Source organism: Triturus cristatus, chromosome 2_2 (assembly GCF_964204655.1).
Source record: "Triturus cristatus chromosome 2_2, aTriCri1.1, whole genome shotgun sequence".
Lineage (NCBI taxonomy): Eukaryota > Metazoa > Chordata > Amphibia > Caudata > Salamandridae > Triturus > Triturus cristatus.
Window position 1 is genome coordinate 727,830,682 of NC_140582.1, and position 19,157 is coordinate 727,849,838.

The window sequence follows — 19,157 nt, forward strand, 5'->3', positions numbered from 1 at the left end:
AAGGGTTTCAGTTTAAGGCCAGCTGATGTTTAGAAAGCATAAAAATATTTATGGCTTCAGCACATGAGATCACCGGCATGCACTCCGTGCGTCCAAACAGATTGTAACCTGATTAGACAATAGGTACAGGAAAGCTAAATTAGTTTAGAATAAGCGGAGGTCATAGGGGTACACTGATAAAAGCACACACTCCATTTAAATTACATTTACCACAAATACACATGTATTCAGGAGCAGACGAAGGCTTATTTGTTAAATATTGTTTGGAAGTGTAATAAAGAATGTGCAGAGGATTAGGGTGGAGTTTGAGTTATGGGGTCACAGGTCTTTCAGCCTTCAATCTATCACCTGCAAGTCAATTATTATTTACTGGTTGTAATAAAGTATAGTGAAAGATGTGTATAAAAAGAACTGCCGGTGAAGCAGCAATTTGAGAGAGACCAGCAGTCTGCGTGTGTGTAACGAGGGTCTTTCTCTCTGTTGAGACAATCCTTACAGAACTGTCATTGCATTGCCAACAGGGGTCTGTGTTGTTTTTTCATTTTTACGGTTTCACATCACACTACAACAGTAAATAAGTACAACATTCTTGTATGATTTAAATTACTACAGAAAGTCAATCATGACTGTAACTTGTTATTTCATATTTAAGAGCATATGCTTAAATAAAACATAGACATTGCTTACCGTATAATACTTTATTGCATTAAATGTCGGGCATGTTTTATTCTGTTATCAAAAATACATTTTAGCACTTGACAGTCGAAAGCATTGTAATTCTCGTGGGATAACATCAATGCTAGAGACAGCAGCTTTCGCAGTGGTTCTAAGGCCCATGTACCTGTGGCACAAGTAAGTAGGACAAGTTATTTTTTAAAAGGGTTTGTTTTATGAGAAGTTAAGTCCCTATTGACCACTGAGAAGAAACTAACCTCCCTATTAAAGTATCATAGAAAGCATAAATCCTCAAAATTAAAAATATGTTGGAAGTAAGGCAAAAAATATCAACATTTACATTGTCTGTTCATGTTTACATCTAAAGATATATACATTTTGCTTTTAACACTGAGGCAGGGTGTTGGTTTTGACCCTGTTATGACATTTTTGTAGAGAATTCATGGCAGAATTACATCACAGTGAAAGATAGACTAATATGGTTGACACTGCTCAGCATCCCTGTTCAAAGCCAGTAGGAGAGGGAGCCTGCTTTACAGCATGCACACAGTGTTCCTGAAAATCAGCATAGGGTGAGGTAAATCTAGATGGATATTCAATAAACATCTCTTGCAACACACTTCTTTGTGCTTGAAAACCCCTGACATAAAGTGGAGACCGATATGAAGAGGGTAACAGCCAACATTAGGCACACACATTTCATTTGAACACATTAAGTTTGTCTGCTAAAATGATGAAGCGTTAAAACATTTATGGATACATTTATACAGCCATATTATATGGTGTGCACTCAAAATATAAGTAAAAATGGTAATAACTGTTGACTGTAACATTTAGGCATCATGCCATCGAAAATGCGATTGAGAAGACAGCTAAGTCAGCATGCTGTCAGCCTACAAAGATAGCCTATCATACCGTATTGTGTAACTTGGCATTTTTTTGACATGTATAAATATGGTGATTATGCAAATGCATCATAAAGTTAGCCAGTAATAGGCAATATATAAAAAAACAGCAATACTCAATTTGAAAATGTTATGGTTTACAAAGTTAGTACTTCATCAAAGTTAAAAAGATTATCATTGTCCAATACAGTACTGTCATTAGAGCTGTGTAACAAGGCAGTGGTACTTTGGCTGTCAACTGCTGTACATGGCACCCATATGCCATTGCATGGCAACAGCCTCCCGCATACTTCAATAGGAGGATAAGTAGCAGCAGTTCTCCTGCTCTTATGGCGAGTGCATTGCAACCATAATATGGCTTCCTGTGTCACACCGAGTCTACCTTCACTTGGTTATTGTTCGTAACCATTGGCGATGGCTTACTTTTAATTCTTTCAGCTGCATCATTGGAGCTCTCCTGAAAGAACATCTTTGCAGTACAGATAGTTACAACAATCCTCTTGTATTCCCTTCTGAAGTTCTGATTCAGTAGCCCGTAGATGATGGCATTGAGGCAGCTGTTGAAGTACGCCATGTAATAACTGCCTACAAACAACCACTCCGGGATCCTAGGCATCACTGTGTCTGGATTGACTGCCACAGCCAAGCCTATGAAGTTTAACGGAGCCCAACAAACGGCAAACAGAACAAATACTACAAACATGGTCACAAAGTTCCTGAAGTCATGCGGTTTCAGTTTGGGCTTGTTATCTGGCTTGACCCTGCGACGCACTTGAATGACTAAGATCCAGATTCTTAAGTAACAAAATGCTACTATGGCTATTGGAAGCATGAAATGGAAAAACACCACAGCTATAGTATATGCTGAGCTTACAGACTGTGCAAAGGTACATGAATAAATCCTGGGGTCATACTGCAATGACCCAACAAACAAATTTGGCACAATAGCAACAAAGGTCAGCACCCAGATAAGAATGACATAGCACAAGGAGTTCTTGTCACTGTAGAGCTTGTCGTACTTGAGACTGTGGCAGATGTAGCAGTAGCGATTGATGGCGATGCCAGTGATATTGAATATAGATCCAATGACGCTGATTCCCATCAGGAAGCCACTGATCTGGCAGTGCAGGTATCCCAAATTCCATCCTTTGTGAAATATCGAAGTCAATACAAGCGGGTACGGATATACCGCCACAACCAAGTCTGCAATTGCCAGGCTGACCACAAATATGTTTCCTGAAAAAGAATAACAGAATTTTAATAACTGAATATGCTTACAATTCCTTTACTTTTTCTTTTCTGTCTTCCAAAAAAAAGAACAATTCATTCAAATAAGATTTGTTCATATGCAACCACACTGAATTTAAAAAAATGCAGTGGTGCTGGTAAACCTTTAAACCAACATTAGTAGATTAAATAGAACACACTAGTAAAATCTTTTCAGCATCATAGATGTCCTTTTTTTTAACTGGTTACTCAATATAACTCTATTATTACTGGTGCAATTGATGTGATCTGGATCGAAATGAGGCAGATAAAGCGAACACTTAACTGAAACAAAGAAGCTGAGAGCAAAATGTCACAGTTGAATCCAACAAAATGATTGTGTAATTTATCTGTACTGAAGCATTTTAAGCTGTAATTTATCACATCTGTCCTTAGGATAATTTTGTGGCAGATAGTCAATAGTGATATGTCTAAGTAAAACACACAGCTTCAAGGTGCATCACAGATAGTTTCAAATATTTTTGTGGAAATGTTCTGAAAGAAACTGTTGCATGGACCATACTGAAAGACTCAAAGTTCCATCTATGCATACATCAAAAATTAGTGACAATGAGAATAAAGATTACATATTTGTTACCAACACTGTTTTTCTAATTGTTCAGTTACAAAATCTGTTCTGGGGTGTGGCTACGCGGCATAGCTCTGACACCGTCCACTCCCCATAACAGAATCCGTCCCACAGATCCTGATTCCGAGGCAAGATCTTGCCGTCTGAAGGTCCGCTTGTTCGAACGAGCTCATTCGGAGCCTTGGAGGAACCAGCTGACCGGAGATAGGTCACGCGGAAGTTGCGGCCTGGAACAACCACGGAGCCAGGCGCTCGATTAGCTGCCGTTCCCGGAGTGAAGTTGAGCGGGAGCGGCGCTCCACGGCGGCAGACCCGATAACAGGGATCAAAGGACGCCCGGGGCCCCGGAAACGCCCATACTTCGCGGGCGACCTTGAACACACCGAGGTGCCCTAATGAGGAGCAGAACACGCTGCATAGAACGGTGAGGACACGCGCACCTGGCCACTTCTGGGGTAGGCGACTTGCAGCACTGGTGGCCGAATGCATCAGGGGGAACAGAATAGAGAGAACCTTCCCAGACCCATATCGACTGGGTGAAGGGGTGTTGAACTAAGAGGGTGTGCACTCTGGCATACAAAATCTGTTCTGTTAGGTACTTGGCTATGTACCTCAGTCCTTGCTGTTTAGACATTTTAAAAGTATCCAAGATAGTTAGGCCCTTTTAAAACTATAGTCTGCTAGATTTTTTCTAACTTTCTAAAAAGGTCCCAACTGTTCTAACAACCATGACTGAGACAGAGGGTAGTTCCCAGGCACTCAAACTGGGTCCTTAAAAAAACCTTAAGCTGTCCAAACTTAAGGACCTCTGCCAGGCATGGAACATTGCGACTGGGCCAAAACCTCCAAAGGCTAACCTATCAAACCTCCTTGCTTAGCATGATAGGACCGTGGCAATTGAAACCAATAAAGGTATGCAGAAGAGGGAAATGACAGTGAGGAGGATGAGGGCCTTTCTATTTCACATACTGACAGTACCTCTACTGGGAGTACTTCTGGTAGTGACTGAGATGAAACAGGTGAGGAAGATGCAGATCTTCAAAACCTGGCTTGGAGACTAGCTCTAGAGGCCAAACTCTTGGCCATAGAAAAAGAAAGAATTAGGATGGGTCTAAGTCCCATCTCTGGTGGAAGAAAAAACTTAAATATCGAGAATGAAGTAACTTTTGACCATAAAATCCCCAAAGGGATTGACCCCAAACATGTAGAAGGTGAGGATATCACCAAATGGTTTACAGCCTTTGAGAGGGCCTGTAGAATGAGGAAACTCAACCAAACGTTGCAGGCCTCTCTATGCTGGGAGCTGTTTTCAGTAAAGTGCAGGAATGGACACTTGATGAGGCAAAGGCTGAATCCTATGTTCTCATGAATGGGATCCTTGTTCGAGGGCTCAGGATTCAACACTGAAGAATATAGAATTCAGTTCAGGGTGACTCGGAAAACCTCGAGGCAGTCCTGGGATGAGTTTGTGGACTTTTCAGTGAAAACACTTGTTGTTTGTCCGAAGGGAAGTCAGGTGCACGATCACGATGGGCTTTCTAATTTGAAAGAAAATCTGTTAAGTAACTGTACTTCTGAAAAGTTGTATCAATACCTGGTGGATCTGGGTTTGGTGTCGCCCCAGAAGTTGGGGAAAAAGGCTTATCATTGGGTAAAACAAGAGAGTCCATGAAGAGCCATGGAGGGAGTGACCAAAAGAAAGGGGCTGTGAAGCCCCCCCCAAGAGCAAAAGATGGACCACGTTAAAAACCAAGATGAGGAGTCCTATGCAGGCCCTCAAAAACCTGTCTAGGAGGGTGGGCCCCAAGACACCTCAAAAAACAAAGGTGTGTACCAAGGTGAGGCCTGGATTGCCAAAAAGGCTTGGTAGTTTGACTGTAAGCATACAGGGCACTGTACCAAGGACACTTCCTGTCCTTAGAGCAAATCAAGTAGTATGCCTCCAGGGGTGGCCAGTGTAGTCTTTAAGGATGATTCCTGAAAAGAGGATGTCCTTTATTTCTTTAAACTGGAAAGTGGAACCAAAATGTGAGTTGGAGATTTCAGTGGGAAGCAGACACTTCCACCACCACCTACTAGTGAACGGAATCCCAGCCACTGCCCTGAGGAATACCTGTGTCAGTCACAACATGGTAAGTAACAAGTTAGTGCTCTCCAACCAGTATATCCCAGGTGAGACTAGGAGAGTGAAGGCTAGACTACTGGATGTTACTGTCAGGCCTGTGTCTTTAGTACTCCTAGAAATAACTGGGTCCCTTGGTTGGAGAAGGGTGGTAGTCAGTTGAGACCTTCCCCTGGACTGTCTCCTTGAAAATACCCCCCCATATGAGGGTCTGAGCCAAAAGAGGTACTATTCCAGTTCTAGTTCCAGTGAGTACAAGTAGTCTCCACAGTTGGCCCTGGTTATGCTCTACCTGGCCTACAAGACATCCTCCTAGCCAGGCAGCTGTTAAGTATGAGATGATGGCTCCTCGGCTAACAGAGGGGAGAGTGGAGGAAGGGTGTTTGGTACAGGATATATTAACCCCTCACTTTAAAGCAACAGACAGGCCCCCTGAACCCAATGAAGCCTAAAGGTTAGACCCTTCACCTGTCAGTGAAGAGCTAAAGGTATGGTTCTGGGCACTAACAGCTGGTCTCTGCTGGTTGTTATCCTTTATGGCTGCGCTGTGATTGGTATGGTGGACTGACCCAATGTCCAATAGAAGGCTAGACCCCCATGATGTCATGGTGGGATTACTCAAGTTGTGGGTAACCCCTTTGACTGAGCTGGAGGTTGCCCTGGATAAGATAGGATTCACAGAGGTGAATACCTCTAGCCCCAAAGAAAAGAGAATGGGCAAGGAAACTAAAGTAGCAAACTAAGTGCATTTTAAATGGGGACCTAACACTATTGAGGTAGGTCAGCTTCACAAAGGAAATGACCTGGAAGGGAGGATGTAAAGTAGAGTAGACACTGAAACAAAACATACGTTGTCCTTACTCTTCCTCACCAGACAGACTAGGAAGACTCTCCTAGGTTAGGGTTGAGTCTCCTGGCCTGTTGGCTGGCGGGGTTGTGTGGGAAACTGGGGTTGTGTTGCAATAGTCTCCCCACTTTTTGCCTGGTATTTGATGCAACTTTGACTGAGGTGCATTGGGTTCATGCTAACCAAGTCCCAAGTACCAGTGTTCTTTTCCCAAAACAATACAAGATAACTAGTCACTTTATCCCCAAGTGACCAGGCATTTAAAACCTCGGTAGTCCCTTGTAAGTGGTTGTCTGGTACCTAGGACATAGGTACTAAAGAGGGTCCATAAGGTATGCAGCATATCTTGTGCCACTCTAATGGACCCAGCGCCAAACGCATGCAGACTGCCAGAGCAGACTGCATGATAAGGTGCTCTAAGAAGTGAAAACATGAAATGACACACTTGTGTGCCATGACTCCTAACACTGCATGTAATATTTGTAAATCATCCCTACAGCAGGCCTTACAGCCCTAAGGCAGGTTGCCTTATATTACATGTGAGGACATATCTGCATGAGCAGATATGCCCCTGTGCAGGCCAATCCAATTACTGACAGTACAAGTGAACAGGGAAGCCTTATTAGGATATCTACTTGGCACTGGTCAGAACGAGTTCCCCAGTTAGATAATGGCTTCACTGAAACATATGGTGTTTGTTATCAAACACCTCATATTAATAAACCCACACTGACTCCAGTGATGGATTTATTAATACATGCACCCAGAGGGTACCTTATAGGAAGCCCCTGAAACCTACCAACACCGCTGGTATGCGGGCTGACTGATCAGAAACTCATCTTTGGTGGCAGGCTGATGCCTGCCACCAAAGAAGAGTTGCTGACCCCCTATAAGGTGCGAGCCTCGCTCTCAGAGCAAAGGAACAATGCCTCCTCTGGAGAGATGTGTTATCACCTCCATCCCCAGGAAGGCTATTAATTTAACATTCCAAGGCATGAAGCTTCCAAGATCCCATCTCCTTTGGTATGTGAATTTGGCTTCCCTCAGAGGTGAGGGGATGCCAACCCCCTGACCAGGGCCCATTTGGCCAGAGGATAGGTGGGAAAATTGGCTATGCAGGAGGCATGTAGCACTGCCAGGCTGTACACACCTGTAGTGTGACCAAGCCTGATATGAATACACAAAATTAGAAATTTCACCATCTTGTGTGTGGTGGAATTTGGAATTTTGGGACAGTAAGTAAGTAAGTAAATACATTTTGTAAAACCTTAACAATATATGCATTTTAAAACAAATGCAGTGAACACTGTCCCTTAAATAGTGATGATTGATACCACCTTTTAGTTGAGGGTCTGAAGGGTCCAAGGCTTGAATGATTTTTCATCTGCATGTCCTTTTCCCTCTTGCGATGAAAGTTTTTTCAATAAAGTGAACCGTGCTGTGTGTAAGCATGGGCAGATGCAAATTAGATGAATAAAGTCCTCTTTTAATTCTCCACAAGGTCTGCATGCTGTGGATCAGCTTTGCTTCCTGGATGGCAGGTCTGCCATTGAAAGTAGCTGGCCAAAGCAGATGGCCATTAGTTATTTTTTTCTACTTGCTGAGAATGTGAGGCCTAAGTAAGGTGAAGGTTTTAAGGTTTATAATATTTGATCACCATTCAACCATGAGATCTAAGGCTGAAGCTGTTTTTGTCCAGTAGTAATGAATGGAATTTGGCAACTGTATTTATTATTTGTTTGAAAGTTGCAATGGAAAGATTCTTGTTCTATGGCTCCGTTTTTTTGGTAATTGTTATGCTTTAAACAGATATTAGCAGTATGTAGATTTTTTGTCTTTTTCAAGTTTGTTCCATAAAGCCTTATTGATCAGACTGTGTGCCAAATTGTGTTTTATTTTGCACCAGAATTTTATAATGGAGTACATCCTCCCTACTGTTTTGTTAATCAGTCCAAATTTTAGGTGCACCTGCGATGGCCATGCAGACTTAGGTAATGGAAGACTTGCTTATAAGTTGTGACTAGAAGTTTGTTGAGCAGGGCGGAGTCTTTTCCATGTAAAATGGCACTCATTTTAGGAATTCTGGGACAGGGTGATGTCCACTCCCAAATACCTGGTGTACCAGACCTCTTGCAGAAGCCAAGGCTTTTTGTGTCCAGTCCAGACACCAATGCAGAGGAAGAACGACCTGCACATTGAGGGACTTCGGGGACAGTGAGACTCAAATCGTGAGTGGTTCAACTGTCCTGTTTGCCCCTCCAAAGCAGACCCAAAGAGAAAGTGAGAGCCTGCGACCATCGCCACCCGATGCCTCAGAGGACCTATGCACCCACAGGAAACAGTGTTTACAACATTTTTCCACAACGTATGGCTTTATAATGTGGTTATTACAACGACCTCGTTGTTACCACGCATGCCTTTACATTGCAAGTCGTATCAACGACTTGCTGTAGGGGGCATGCAACACCAGGAAATGTGTTGGATTTTGAATCCAACACCTTCCCTGCTGTTGCACAAACTGGAGTAGGAATAGTAATTTATACTATTCCTAAGTCCAGCAAGCCCCCTAGAGCAAGTTGTTGATATGACATGCAATGTAATGGCACGCATGGTAACAACGCAGTCCTTGTAACGACCGCGTTGTAAAGCCATGCGTAAAGAATGTATGCGTTAAAACATTTTACATTCGCAACCGACCTCCAGAGCCCAAGTCCAAGTGACATGATGGTGGCAATGGAGTTCCCAGACCCACAAGAGCTAAGCCCAATCTTGAGTTTGCCCAGACTGGACTTACAGTCACTGCCTGCAGCCTCTTTCTGCAGGCCCCGCTTCAACAATGAGATACTCCAGCACAAGATATGACACCAAAAGACACCACTGCATCTGAGCCCCACACAGCCTGAGGTGAAGTCAACCAAGGGTGTCCATGTGTGTCTGAGGATCTCAAGGGTCAAGCCTCCCATGTGGGTTCCCCCGGAATGGTCCCCCAGTCCCATTTTTCAGCCTCTTTCCAACCTGACTGTTCCCCATTGAAGTGAGTGGCATACCTGATGCTGTGACACACCTCTGCATCCGAAAGCCCCAGAGTCTCACAGAGTGACATGTTGATATGGCCTTGGACATTTCCCTTTACCCCCCCCCCCCCAAAGCCCTGGAGAACAGCCCTGTAAGTCGCTGTTAAGTGGCCAAATGCAGTACATGTTTTTCCCCATTGGATAACATCAGCACACCCAAGAATTGCACTATGAAAACTGTAAAAATTCATGACTCGAAAAGTACTTCTGATTCTGATAATCTTGGTATCTAAATTCATGTAAAAATATGTGTTGCTTTTATCAGTTAGTGTTGCATTTGTTTATTGAGTGGGTGTCTCACTTACTTCCTTTGTGTGTGCAATAAATGGTTAGCACCACTCTCTGTTATGCCTAACTGCTCACCCAAACTAACACAAAGAGAACATTTGGGCTGTCCTTTGCACAATGTACCTAATTTTGATCCACTATATAAAGAGCCAACTTCCTACCCAATGTTATTCCATGGGAGAGTAGGCCTTGTATTAGTGAAAACGGCTTTAAAAGTTTGTCACTAACAGGACACTTAAAACCTAAAAGTACTTGCCCACATTTTTTAATACACTGCACCCCGCCCTCTGAGTTCTCTAGGGCCTGCCATAGGAATAACTTATGTGCATTAAAAAGGAAGGTTTGGGCCTGGCAAAATGTTTATTTTGCCAGGCCGAAATGGCAGTTTAAAACTGCACACAGGCTGCAATGACAGGCCTGAGACGTGTTTAAAGGGCTACTTAAGGCAGTACACGCTCGGAATAGCATAATTTTTTATAATTGTGCATCAAAAGTGTAGCATGAAATTACTGAAATCACTTTGATTACTCTGGAGTAATGAAAATTACCCCTAGGCCTACATTGCCAAGGTGTACCACCTCTGCCAAACTCTAAATCAGTCCTTTAGTCTCTTTTCTGAAGCTCATAATCATCTAGTGGGCAAACCTGAAATCTGCATCTGACAAAGTCTTCTCGGCATTGGACACATTTGCTAGGCATTCCTGTTGTAGCTCCAGAGGTGTTTTAAGTCTTAAAAAGTTCCAACATTTCAGGCTTTATGGAGCAGCTCCTCTTGGTCACTTCTCTCAGATCCTAAGAGACAACCTCTCACTCCAGCAGAGGCCACCAGCAGGGTTCCGTCTAGATCCAGTTGCTACTGGTCAACTAGGCACTTTAGGAAAAAGGCCTCTTGAAGCTTGATGCATCCCTACATCCAGCCACTCAGGAGGTAAGCCAACTGAACTTTGGAGTCTACTTTTTGGCCAAGGGTGCAAGTGGGAACAAATTCAGATCTTTAGGTTTCCACACATAACATAACATAATGTAACATGTGTATTTTTAAAGCGCACGTTCACCCGGAGGCCTCTTGGTGCTGAATAACAGATGTTTATTTTTACCCAACTCAATGGTACTTCTTTTATCGACCTCAGATGGGTGAAAGGCTGAGTGGACCCACTGGGATTTGAACCTATGACCATGAGCTAGAACACAGGCCCCTGCAGTGTGCACATAAGTTCACTGAGCCACCAGACCTAGCATAACAGGTCTCAAACAACATGTTGTCTTCTGTTTTTCTACAGGTGCAGAGATTGTTCTAATGAGCTGTGGGTGAAGTGTCACTTTTTTAGGTTTTACTAGCCATTGTGAGGTGAATCCTGGAGCTCCTTAGCCAATAAATAAATTCCCAGGAGCAACACTTCCCTCTTCTTAGGCCTTACTGCAAACTATTCCACTACGCACTATTCAGAACCCCTTTCTGACTTTGGCTGTTGAGACAAAGGTGTGCCACACAAGGGTGTAGTTAATAAAATGAGCAGTCCCCTCCTCCTCAACTATACCAAGGAGGCCCCTCCCACTCATCTCTTTACAAGGTGACTACACAGGGCCAAGGGGATAAAGACTTATTTTTCCCAGGTCATGACTTACACCTAACTATGAAAGGCCCACCCTCACCCTAGTCCCTTTCAAGTGAATACAATTCCTGAACCCTCCATAGCTCCTCTTCCTGAACTTATAAGAGTCACATACTTCACACGCAAGACTCCCTGGCAAAAGGCCTGCCATTCCTTTACTCTGGGAGCAGTTTTCGCACCTCATTAAAGGAAATCACTGGCAGGGTTCAGCTGCAGGTAGGCTAATGCTAATCAGCTTACCGAAGATTTTCAATGTTAAAAAAGTTTATCTTTTTGGAAATCACTTTTGCTACACATTTATTAAAAATGTAGCTTTACCACTAAATTGGATTTTTAATAAACATTAAAAATAGGGGTTGAAATATTCTTGTTTTCTGTCACAATTAAAGATAGCATGATTATGATTTTATTTTGAAGTTTAGTTTTCGTAGGACAGCTTCTGCCCTTTTATAGTGAAAAGATATTTTGGGGACTAGTCACTGCAGGTGCATGCCAAAAACAAATTGTTGCATGTACCACTTTTAAATCGGCACCCGCCAGGTGGGCCTCAAGTCCTAATTAGAGGTGATATGTTTATTATTCAAAAGTAGGATTCATTCCTGTCAAAAAAACGTGTTTGCCTGCAGATGTAAAAGTTGTAGAAGTCAAGCCCCGCAGATAGGCCTGAAGCCAAGTTCCTTTTGTCGCCCTCGTTGATTGCACAGCATGGGCTGCAGTCCACAAGTGACCGTTAACTTACCATGCCATTGATATCTTTCCTGCACCATACACTATGGCCTTACTGGGAAGTTAAATATGCTGTTATTAGAGTTTAGCCAACTTAACCATATTTTAGGGGTCAGAGCACATAAAATAGAGACTGGAGGGCAGTGGCCCTGTGTGCAGAGTTAAAAAACCAGCAACATCAGTTCAGAAAAAAGGAGGTGATCATGCACAAAGACACGTTCTCACAGCTATTTTTCACCGATGGACCATAATGTGAACTCACGCTAATGTTGCATATTCACAGGGTTAAAATTAATATGTGGCCTCAGTGGACAAGCATCAAATGAACAAAGCTAGGTAATGAATCACAAATTATTCCATTAAATTTAGATGCTAAACCCAACCATCACAATTGCTGAGGACTGTTAAGCTTGTTATTGAGAAAATCATTTCAGCAGATGCAAGGTAAGGCGTCAGTCTGCAGTGGTGTCTCTAGAAGTGAGGTTTAGAGATCCACATTTTAGGCCACATGTAGAACTGGTGGGGCCACTTATGAAAGATATATTTGCTTAAAACGTATACAATTGACTTTGTATGCCAGCCCCAAAGGAATCATCACTCAGATTCAGTTCAATGGGTTGGAGGCTTTGTAAATGAGTGACAAAGCTCAGCTCATATATTCTGAACTGTAGCGTTCTATCACCACATCTTGCATAGACCATCACTATTGCTACCATATGCGGAGAAACTCGAGTCTTCGTTCCATTCTTAAGTACACAGAGATGTCTTAATACATGCCAGTAAAGGTAGAGGTTATAACATGCTGCTTGCACAGTCCTTTGACTCATAAAACACAAACTTAGCTACAAAGCGATGTAATACTGCTTAAAAAAGAAAGTAATGTAGAATGGTGGCTGTTAAAGGAGTGCAAGAGACAGCAGGGGTTGATCAGGGCTACTGGGAAATGGATGTTGGGGGTCGGATGGTGGGGTAAAACAGGAGGGGTGTATGTTTGGGGTGGATGGTGTGGCTGCAATGAGTTAACTGAAATAGAGTTCAATCTTTGTGCAGCATAAGAAAAAGTTTATCTGATTTTTCCTTTCTGCTCTTCCTTGTACACAGTCCAGCAGTGTTGCTGGCATGTGTTCTTGAATTCCTCTGCATGTCTTAATCTTAGTCATCAGGCCTCAACGGACGCACATGACGGCTGACAATCAGCTGGGACTTGAAGGGGAGGCAGGGCGTCTGAGGGAGCCAGCAGATTTCTTTGGGGGAAGGGATTACTGTGTCGCGTCTCCAAATACCTTTGGTGAGGCAAGCTGCATCACGTAGAAGCTTCTTCCGTACTTTAAGCTGGATTGTGTGGACACTAGATCATTAAGAATGGCCACAATCCGGATGAAATAGGATCACCGCCTTGACAGCACTCTGAAGTCTGCTTCTGGAAGAAAGTGCTTCACCCGACAAAGTTGAGTTGTGGCCACGCCAGATATCTATTCAGTAAGTTGTGATTCCTACGATTGAACTGAGATTCAGACCAGTGTAGAGGCACATGAACCTGGAACTGCCTGCGGGTTCTGGTAAAGAGCGTTCCAATGTTGCATCACCAAGCTAGTCCTGCGCCTGATTTTTATTGCCTATGCTGGCAATGAGAACGGACTGTCTTTGGTAGCTTTAATTTAAGTTACGAAGTAGACATGCAGGTTTGAATTTAAAAAAGGCAGTCCATCAGCTAGATGATGTTGGGCTATTCCTACTCTGTCTCTGCTGTTTGCTGGTACTGAGTGGTACATTTCTTTAGTGTCTGGAATGATTTAAGAAATGATTAAAAGAAATATGATTCCTTTTCCTAAATTGTTCTAGAGGTGGATGCTAGACTATCAGAGATGGTATCCCCATGAAGACGAAATGCATGTTTGTAGTGAGTATGACATGCGTTGATAGTAGTTGAATTTGGTGTGATCATCGAATTCCAATAGAAAAAAGCAAAACATTGTCGGTATAAGTGTACAATGAAAATACTAAATTGAAACATGCGTAATGTTCTGATAATGCAGTAAGGCGGAATATGAATGCAGGAGTGTATTATGTGAGCATCACTAGGCCAAACAAGTCTAAATAGCCCTCTCGTAAATTCCACATTGAGGGGTAGAAGGGCCTGCTGCCCTGAGTTGTTTAGGAGAGAACAGATTACACAAAAATTCGCCAATGGCTTTTACTGCACTTTGAGCTCTCCACCTCCTAATAAACCAGATATTTTTATTACCATCAAGGGCACCAATCTCTGCAGATTTATCGCAGGGATACCAGATAATTCTAGGAAGATTGTTTATTTGTACATATGAATAAAAATGAATACCTGAATTTGTAATTGTCCTACACGTTGAAGTGCATAATGTATGTAACTAACAACATCAAGCAAGGAGCTTGCAAAATTGCTACTTTTTTTCTCAACGTGGTATATTTCACACCTATCCATTACAAATTGTTTAACACTGCCAGTGGAACACGCTCAAATGTGTGAGGTCGTCAGTGGCATATCTAGGCCTTAGGCCTCTGTGTTTGCCGCCCGTGGCCGAATGTACAAGCGGGGGTAGGAGGGTGCTGGCGATTCCGGGGCTGTCGCCCTGCGACTGCTGAAGGTAAGAACAGCAGGGGATGGAGGGAGGACTCTGCCCACAAAACTCATGCCGCCCGGGGAGGACCGCCTTCCTCCCGCCCCCCCTTCCTAGGCCACTGGAGTTCATGAGTGGATTGAGGGATTCTTAAATAACGAAAATTGTACCAACCAACTAGCAGTGTTTTTGAGTAATATTGTGCAATAGGAATACCGTCCCTGGTGATTTGTAATCTATTTTACAACCCATAAGATGCATTGCAAATTATGCAAAGATCACAGGGCTTTTGCATGAAAAAGTCAGCTCTAGCATGATACTTTAATATCACATACTCCCAGAAACGGCTCCTCCTCAGGAGCAGACAAGCGTCGCCCTGCCTGCTGTGAAAGCAGCAGGCAAACACAAATAAATAAATGGGCATTTCAATGCCATTTTATGTATTTGCCACCAGCTCATGCTGTGTACGAATGTATGCATGCCTTTACAACGCAGTTTTTACTTAGCAATCAATCAATCAATCAGTCATTTGTAAAGCGCACTACATACCCGCGAGGGACTCAAGGCGCTACGGGGGGGGGTGCTACCGATCGAACAGCCAGGTCTTGAGTAGCCGCCTGAAGGTCAGCAGGTCTTGTGTCTGGCGTAGGCTCAGTGGGAGGGTGTTCCATGTCTTGGCGGCGAGGTGGGAGAAGGATCTCCTGCTGGTGGTTGTTCTACGGATGCACGGGACGGTGGCGAGTGCGAGGTCAGCGGAGCGGAGATGGCGGTTGGGGATGTAGAAGGAGAGTCGTCTGTTGAGGTAGGCTGGGCCGGTCTTGTGGAGTGCCTTGTGTCCTTGTGTGCGTGGATGAGGAGCTTGAACGATATCCTCTTGTTGACGGGGAGCCAGTGCAGGTTTCTCAGGTGGGGGGTGATGTGGCTGTTTCGTGGTACGTTGAGGATCAGTCGTGCTGAGGCGTTTTGGATGCGTTGCAGTCGTTTGATGAGCTTGGTCGAGGCTCCCACGTAGAGGGCGTTTCTGTAGTCGAGTCTGCTGCTGACAAGGGCCTGGGTGACTGTTCTTCTTGTATCAGTTGGGATCCACATGTAGATCTTGCAAAGCATGTGGAGGGTTTTGAAATAGGAGGAGGAGACGGCGTTGACTTGCTTGGTCATTGAGAGTGTTGAGTCGAGGATGATTCCCAGGTTGCGTTTGTGGTCGGTGGGTGTTGGGGCTGCCCCCAGAGTCGTCGGCCACCAGGAGTCGTCCCAGGCTGAAGGGTTGGAGCCTAGGATGAGGACCTCTGTCTTGTCTGAGTTCAGCTTCAGCCGGCTGGTTTTCATCCAGTCGGCGATGGCCTTCATACCTTCATGGAGGTAGGCTTTGGCGGTGATGGGGTCCTTGATGAGGGAGAGGATCAGTTGAGTGCTGTCGGCGTAGGAGATTATGTAGAGGTCGTGCTGTTGGGTGACGTGTGCGAGCGGGGCCATGTAAATGTTGAACAGTGTCGGGCTGAGGGATGATCCCTGGGGTACGCCGCAGATGATCTTGGAGGATTCGGATCGGGATGGGGGAGGCGGACGCTCTGGGTTCTGCCGGAGAGGAATGAGGTGGTCCATTTCAGAGCCTTGTCTCGGATCCCTGCGGCGTGGAGGCATGCGCATAGTGTGCGGTGGCAGACGGTGTCGAAGGTGGCAGAGAGATCCAGGAGGATGAGGGCTGCGGTCTCACCGTTGTCCAGCAGGGTCCTGATGTCGTCGGTGGCGGCGATGAGGGTGGTCTCGGTGCTGTGGTTGCTGCGGTACCCTGACTGGGAAGGGTCCAGGATTCTGTTTTCTTAGAGGTATCGGGTTAGCTGTCTGTTGACGATCTTCTTGATGACCTTGGCCGGCAACAAGAGCAGAGATATGGGCCGGAAGTTCTTGAGGTCTCTTGGGTTTGCCTTGGGTTTTTTGAGTAGGGCGTTGATCTCGGCATGTTTCCAGCTCTCTGGGAAGGTTGCGGTCTCAAGGGAGAGATTGATGATGTTGCGCAGGTGGGGTGGGATGGAGCTGCTAGCTTTGTTGAAGACGTGGTGCGGGAATGGGTCTGACGGGGAGCCAGAGTGGATTGTGCTCATGGTCTTGATGGTGTCATCGGTGCACACGCTGGCCCAGGCTAGCAGGGGGTCGTGGTCGATAGTATGCGGAGGGTCTGTTGTGTTGCTGTCTGTTGGGGCTGTCTGGGTGTTGAAGTTGTCGTGGATGTCTGCTATCTTGCGGTGGAAGAAAGTGGCGAAGGCGTCGCAGAGGGCTTGCGACGGCGGGATGTCGTTGGAGTTGGAGCTGGGGTTGGAGAGTTCCTTCACAATGTTGAAGAGCTCCTTGCTATTGCGAGCGTTGTTGTCGAGGCGGTCTTTGAAGGAGGTCTTCTTGGCAGTCCTGATGAGGTGATGGTGGTTGCGGATGGCATCCTTGTGGGCTACGTGGCTGTCTGGAGTCTGTTCGCTGTGCCATTTATTCTCTAGTTTCCGGTAGGCTTGCTTGGAGGCTAGGAGTTCTGGGGTGAACCAGCTGGCCCTCTTGCTGGTGTCTCTGTGGGGCGGTTTCTTCAGCACGGCGAGGGTGTTGGTGAAGTCGTTGATGCAGCGTCTGAGGCTGTGGGCAGCGTCGTCCGTGTTGGTGGGTTTGGTGGGAGGGCTGAGAGCGAGGTTTGCATGTAGTTGGTCTTCACTGATTTTGCTCCAGCAGCGCCGGGGGATCTGTTGGGTGCGGTGGTGTGTGGTGGGTTTCTGAAAGGTGAGGTGGATGCAGTGGTGGTCGGTCCAGGGAAGTTCCATGGTGTGGTTGAAGGAGACGTGCGGGCTTGAGGAGAAGACGGGGTCGAGCGTGTGGCCGGCGGAGAGGGTAGGCATTGTGATGAGTTGCCTCAGTCCAAGGTTGGCGAGGTTATCGATCAGAGTTGTGGAGTTGCTGTCGTTGTTGTTCTCATCCTTTACAATGCATTCTTTTACATTGCATGCCATTACATCGCAATTTCAGAAACTACCTTTACGGCGCATTTCATTACACCTTTACAACCCATACCATATAGGGGTAATAATTACTATACTAACTCCAGTGAGTGCAAAAGTAGGGTAAGAGTTGGATAGTGTAGGGGTAAAAATTACTATTCTAACTCCAGTGAGTGCAACAGTAGGCTAAGTGTTGGATAGTGTAGGGGTAACAATTACTATTCTAACTCTAGTGAGTGCAACAGTAGGGTAAGTGTTGGATAGTGTAAGGGTACTATGTGTTGTAATGGTATGCATTGTAATGACTTGCGATGTAATGCCTGCGTTGTAATGACATGCGTTGTAAGGACATGCGTTGTAGTGACATGCGATGTAATGGCTGCATTGTAATGACATGCGATGTAAAGGATGTTACGATGTAAAGACTGCTAAGTAAAGGTAGTGCGAAATAATGACTGCGTTGTAAAGGTTGTTTGCTGCTGTGTACAGCATGAGGGTGGGGCTGAATCCTGCAAATGTAGGACTACAGCACTGGTCTACAGTGCACATGACTGATTGGCCGGCTGTCTGAAGCCGTCCTATCCGAAATGGAAAGTGCAGACCCAGCAACCCAAAGGCTGTGAAAAAGCCTGGGGATTGCTGGCACGGACCCCCAGCCTCAAAAATAGTGCTGGGTGAGCCTGCTCCCACCAATCGTGGAGCTGTTTTCACGGCACGAAAGCAGCTCCAGGATTGGTTGGAGTTCCATTCCACAAGCAGGAATGAAGTCCTTCCTTTTCCTGTTTATGGAAGGGAGAAGTCCTGCAGCAGCTGTGTTCCAGCTCTGAGTTTATGGTAAGTAGCGCCTTCGTGTCTTACATTTTTAATAGACGGCAGCCGCTACTGCCTGCTCTCACTTTTTAACATTTCTCTCATAAGTATCAAGTCAACTGAAGGAAAAATGCCTTTTAAGGTATGTGCTAGCCACCCCCCCCTTCTTCTCTGGATGCGAATGCAGGATTCCGGCAGCATACATCAGACGTGTGATTCCAGCTGAGGTTTGGAACAGCTGAGCGACCACGGGGGACGCACTCGAGCGCTTGAATGGGACCGGGAGCAGGAGCAAGAGCCGGTGTGCCTTTTTGCATCATCAGGAACGAACGGTCCTGCTCATGAAATATTAATTTTCCAATTGCCTTCATTCTTATGGTCCTACGCCTTGTGACCACCATATCGGCTCAGCACGGCTCAATGGGTAGCCTTTTGATTCTTGGAGACACGGGAAGTGACTGCCTGTGAGGGAGCTGCATTTACCTCTTCTTATCTGTTGCTATTTTGTTACAGGAACAGCTCGACATCTTCAATATGCAAAATCTTGCTTAAGGCACTGCAGAAGCTCACTCTGACTCCCCAGGCCTGGGTCAAAGGGTGAAAAAATATGTGGGTAAAGCAACATGTGGGTAAAGCAAACCGCGCCACAGCTCTTAGGAAAGATCTGGGTCTG

The 19,157-nt window shown here is 45.1% G+C and overlaps 1 protein-coding gene across 1 annotated transcript in view; it reads right to left on the reverse strand.

The window, feature by feature from the left end:
• Positions 1 to 685: 685 nt before the first annotated feature.
• MTNR1A (melatonin receptor 1A) overlaps positions 686 to 19,157 on the reverse strand; it is a 1,122,928-nt gene continuing 1,104,456 nt past the window's right edge. Inside the window, exon 2 of the mRNA XM_085643287.1 lies at positions 686 to 2,816. Within this exon, the coding sequence (XP_085499413.1) occupies positions 1,948 to 2,816 (869 nt within the window). The 3' untranslated portion in view covers positions 686 to 1,947. The remainder of the gene's footprint in view (positions 2,817 to 19,157) is intronic.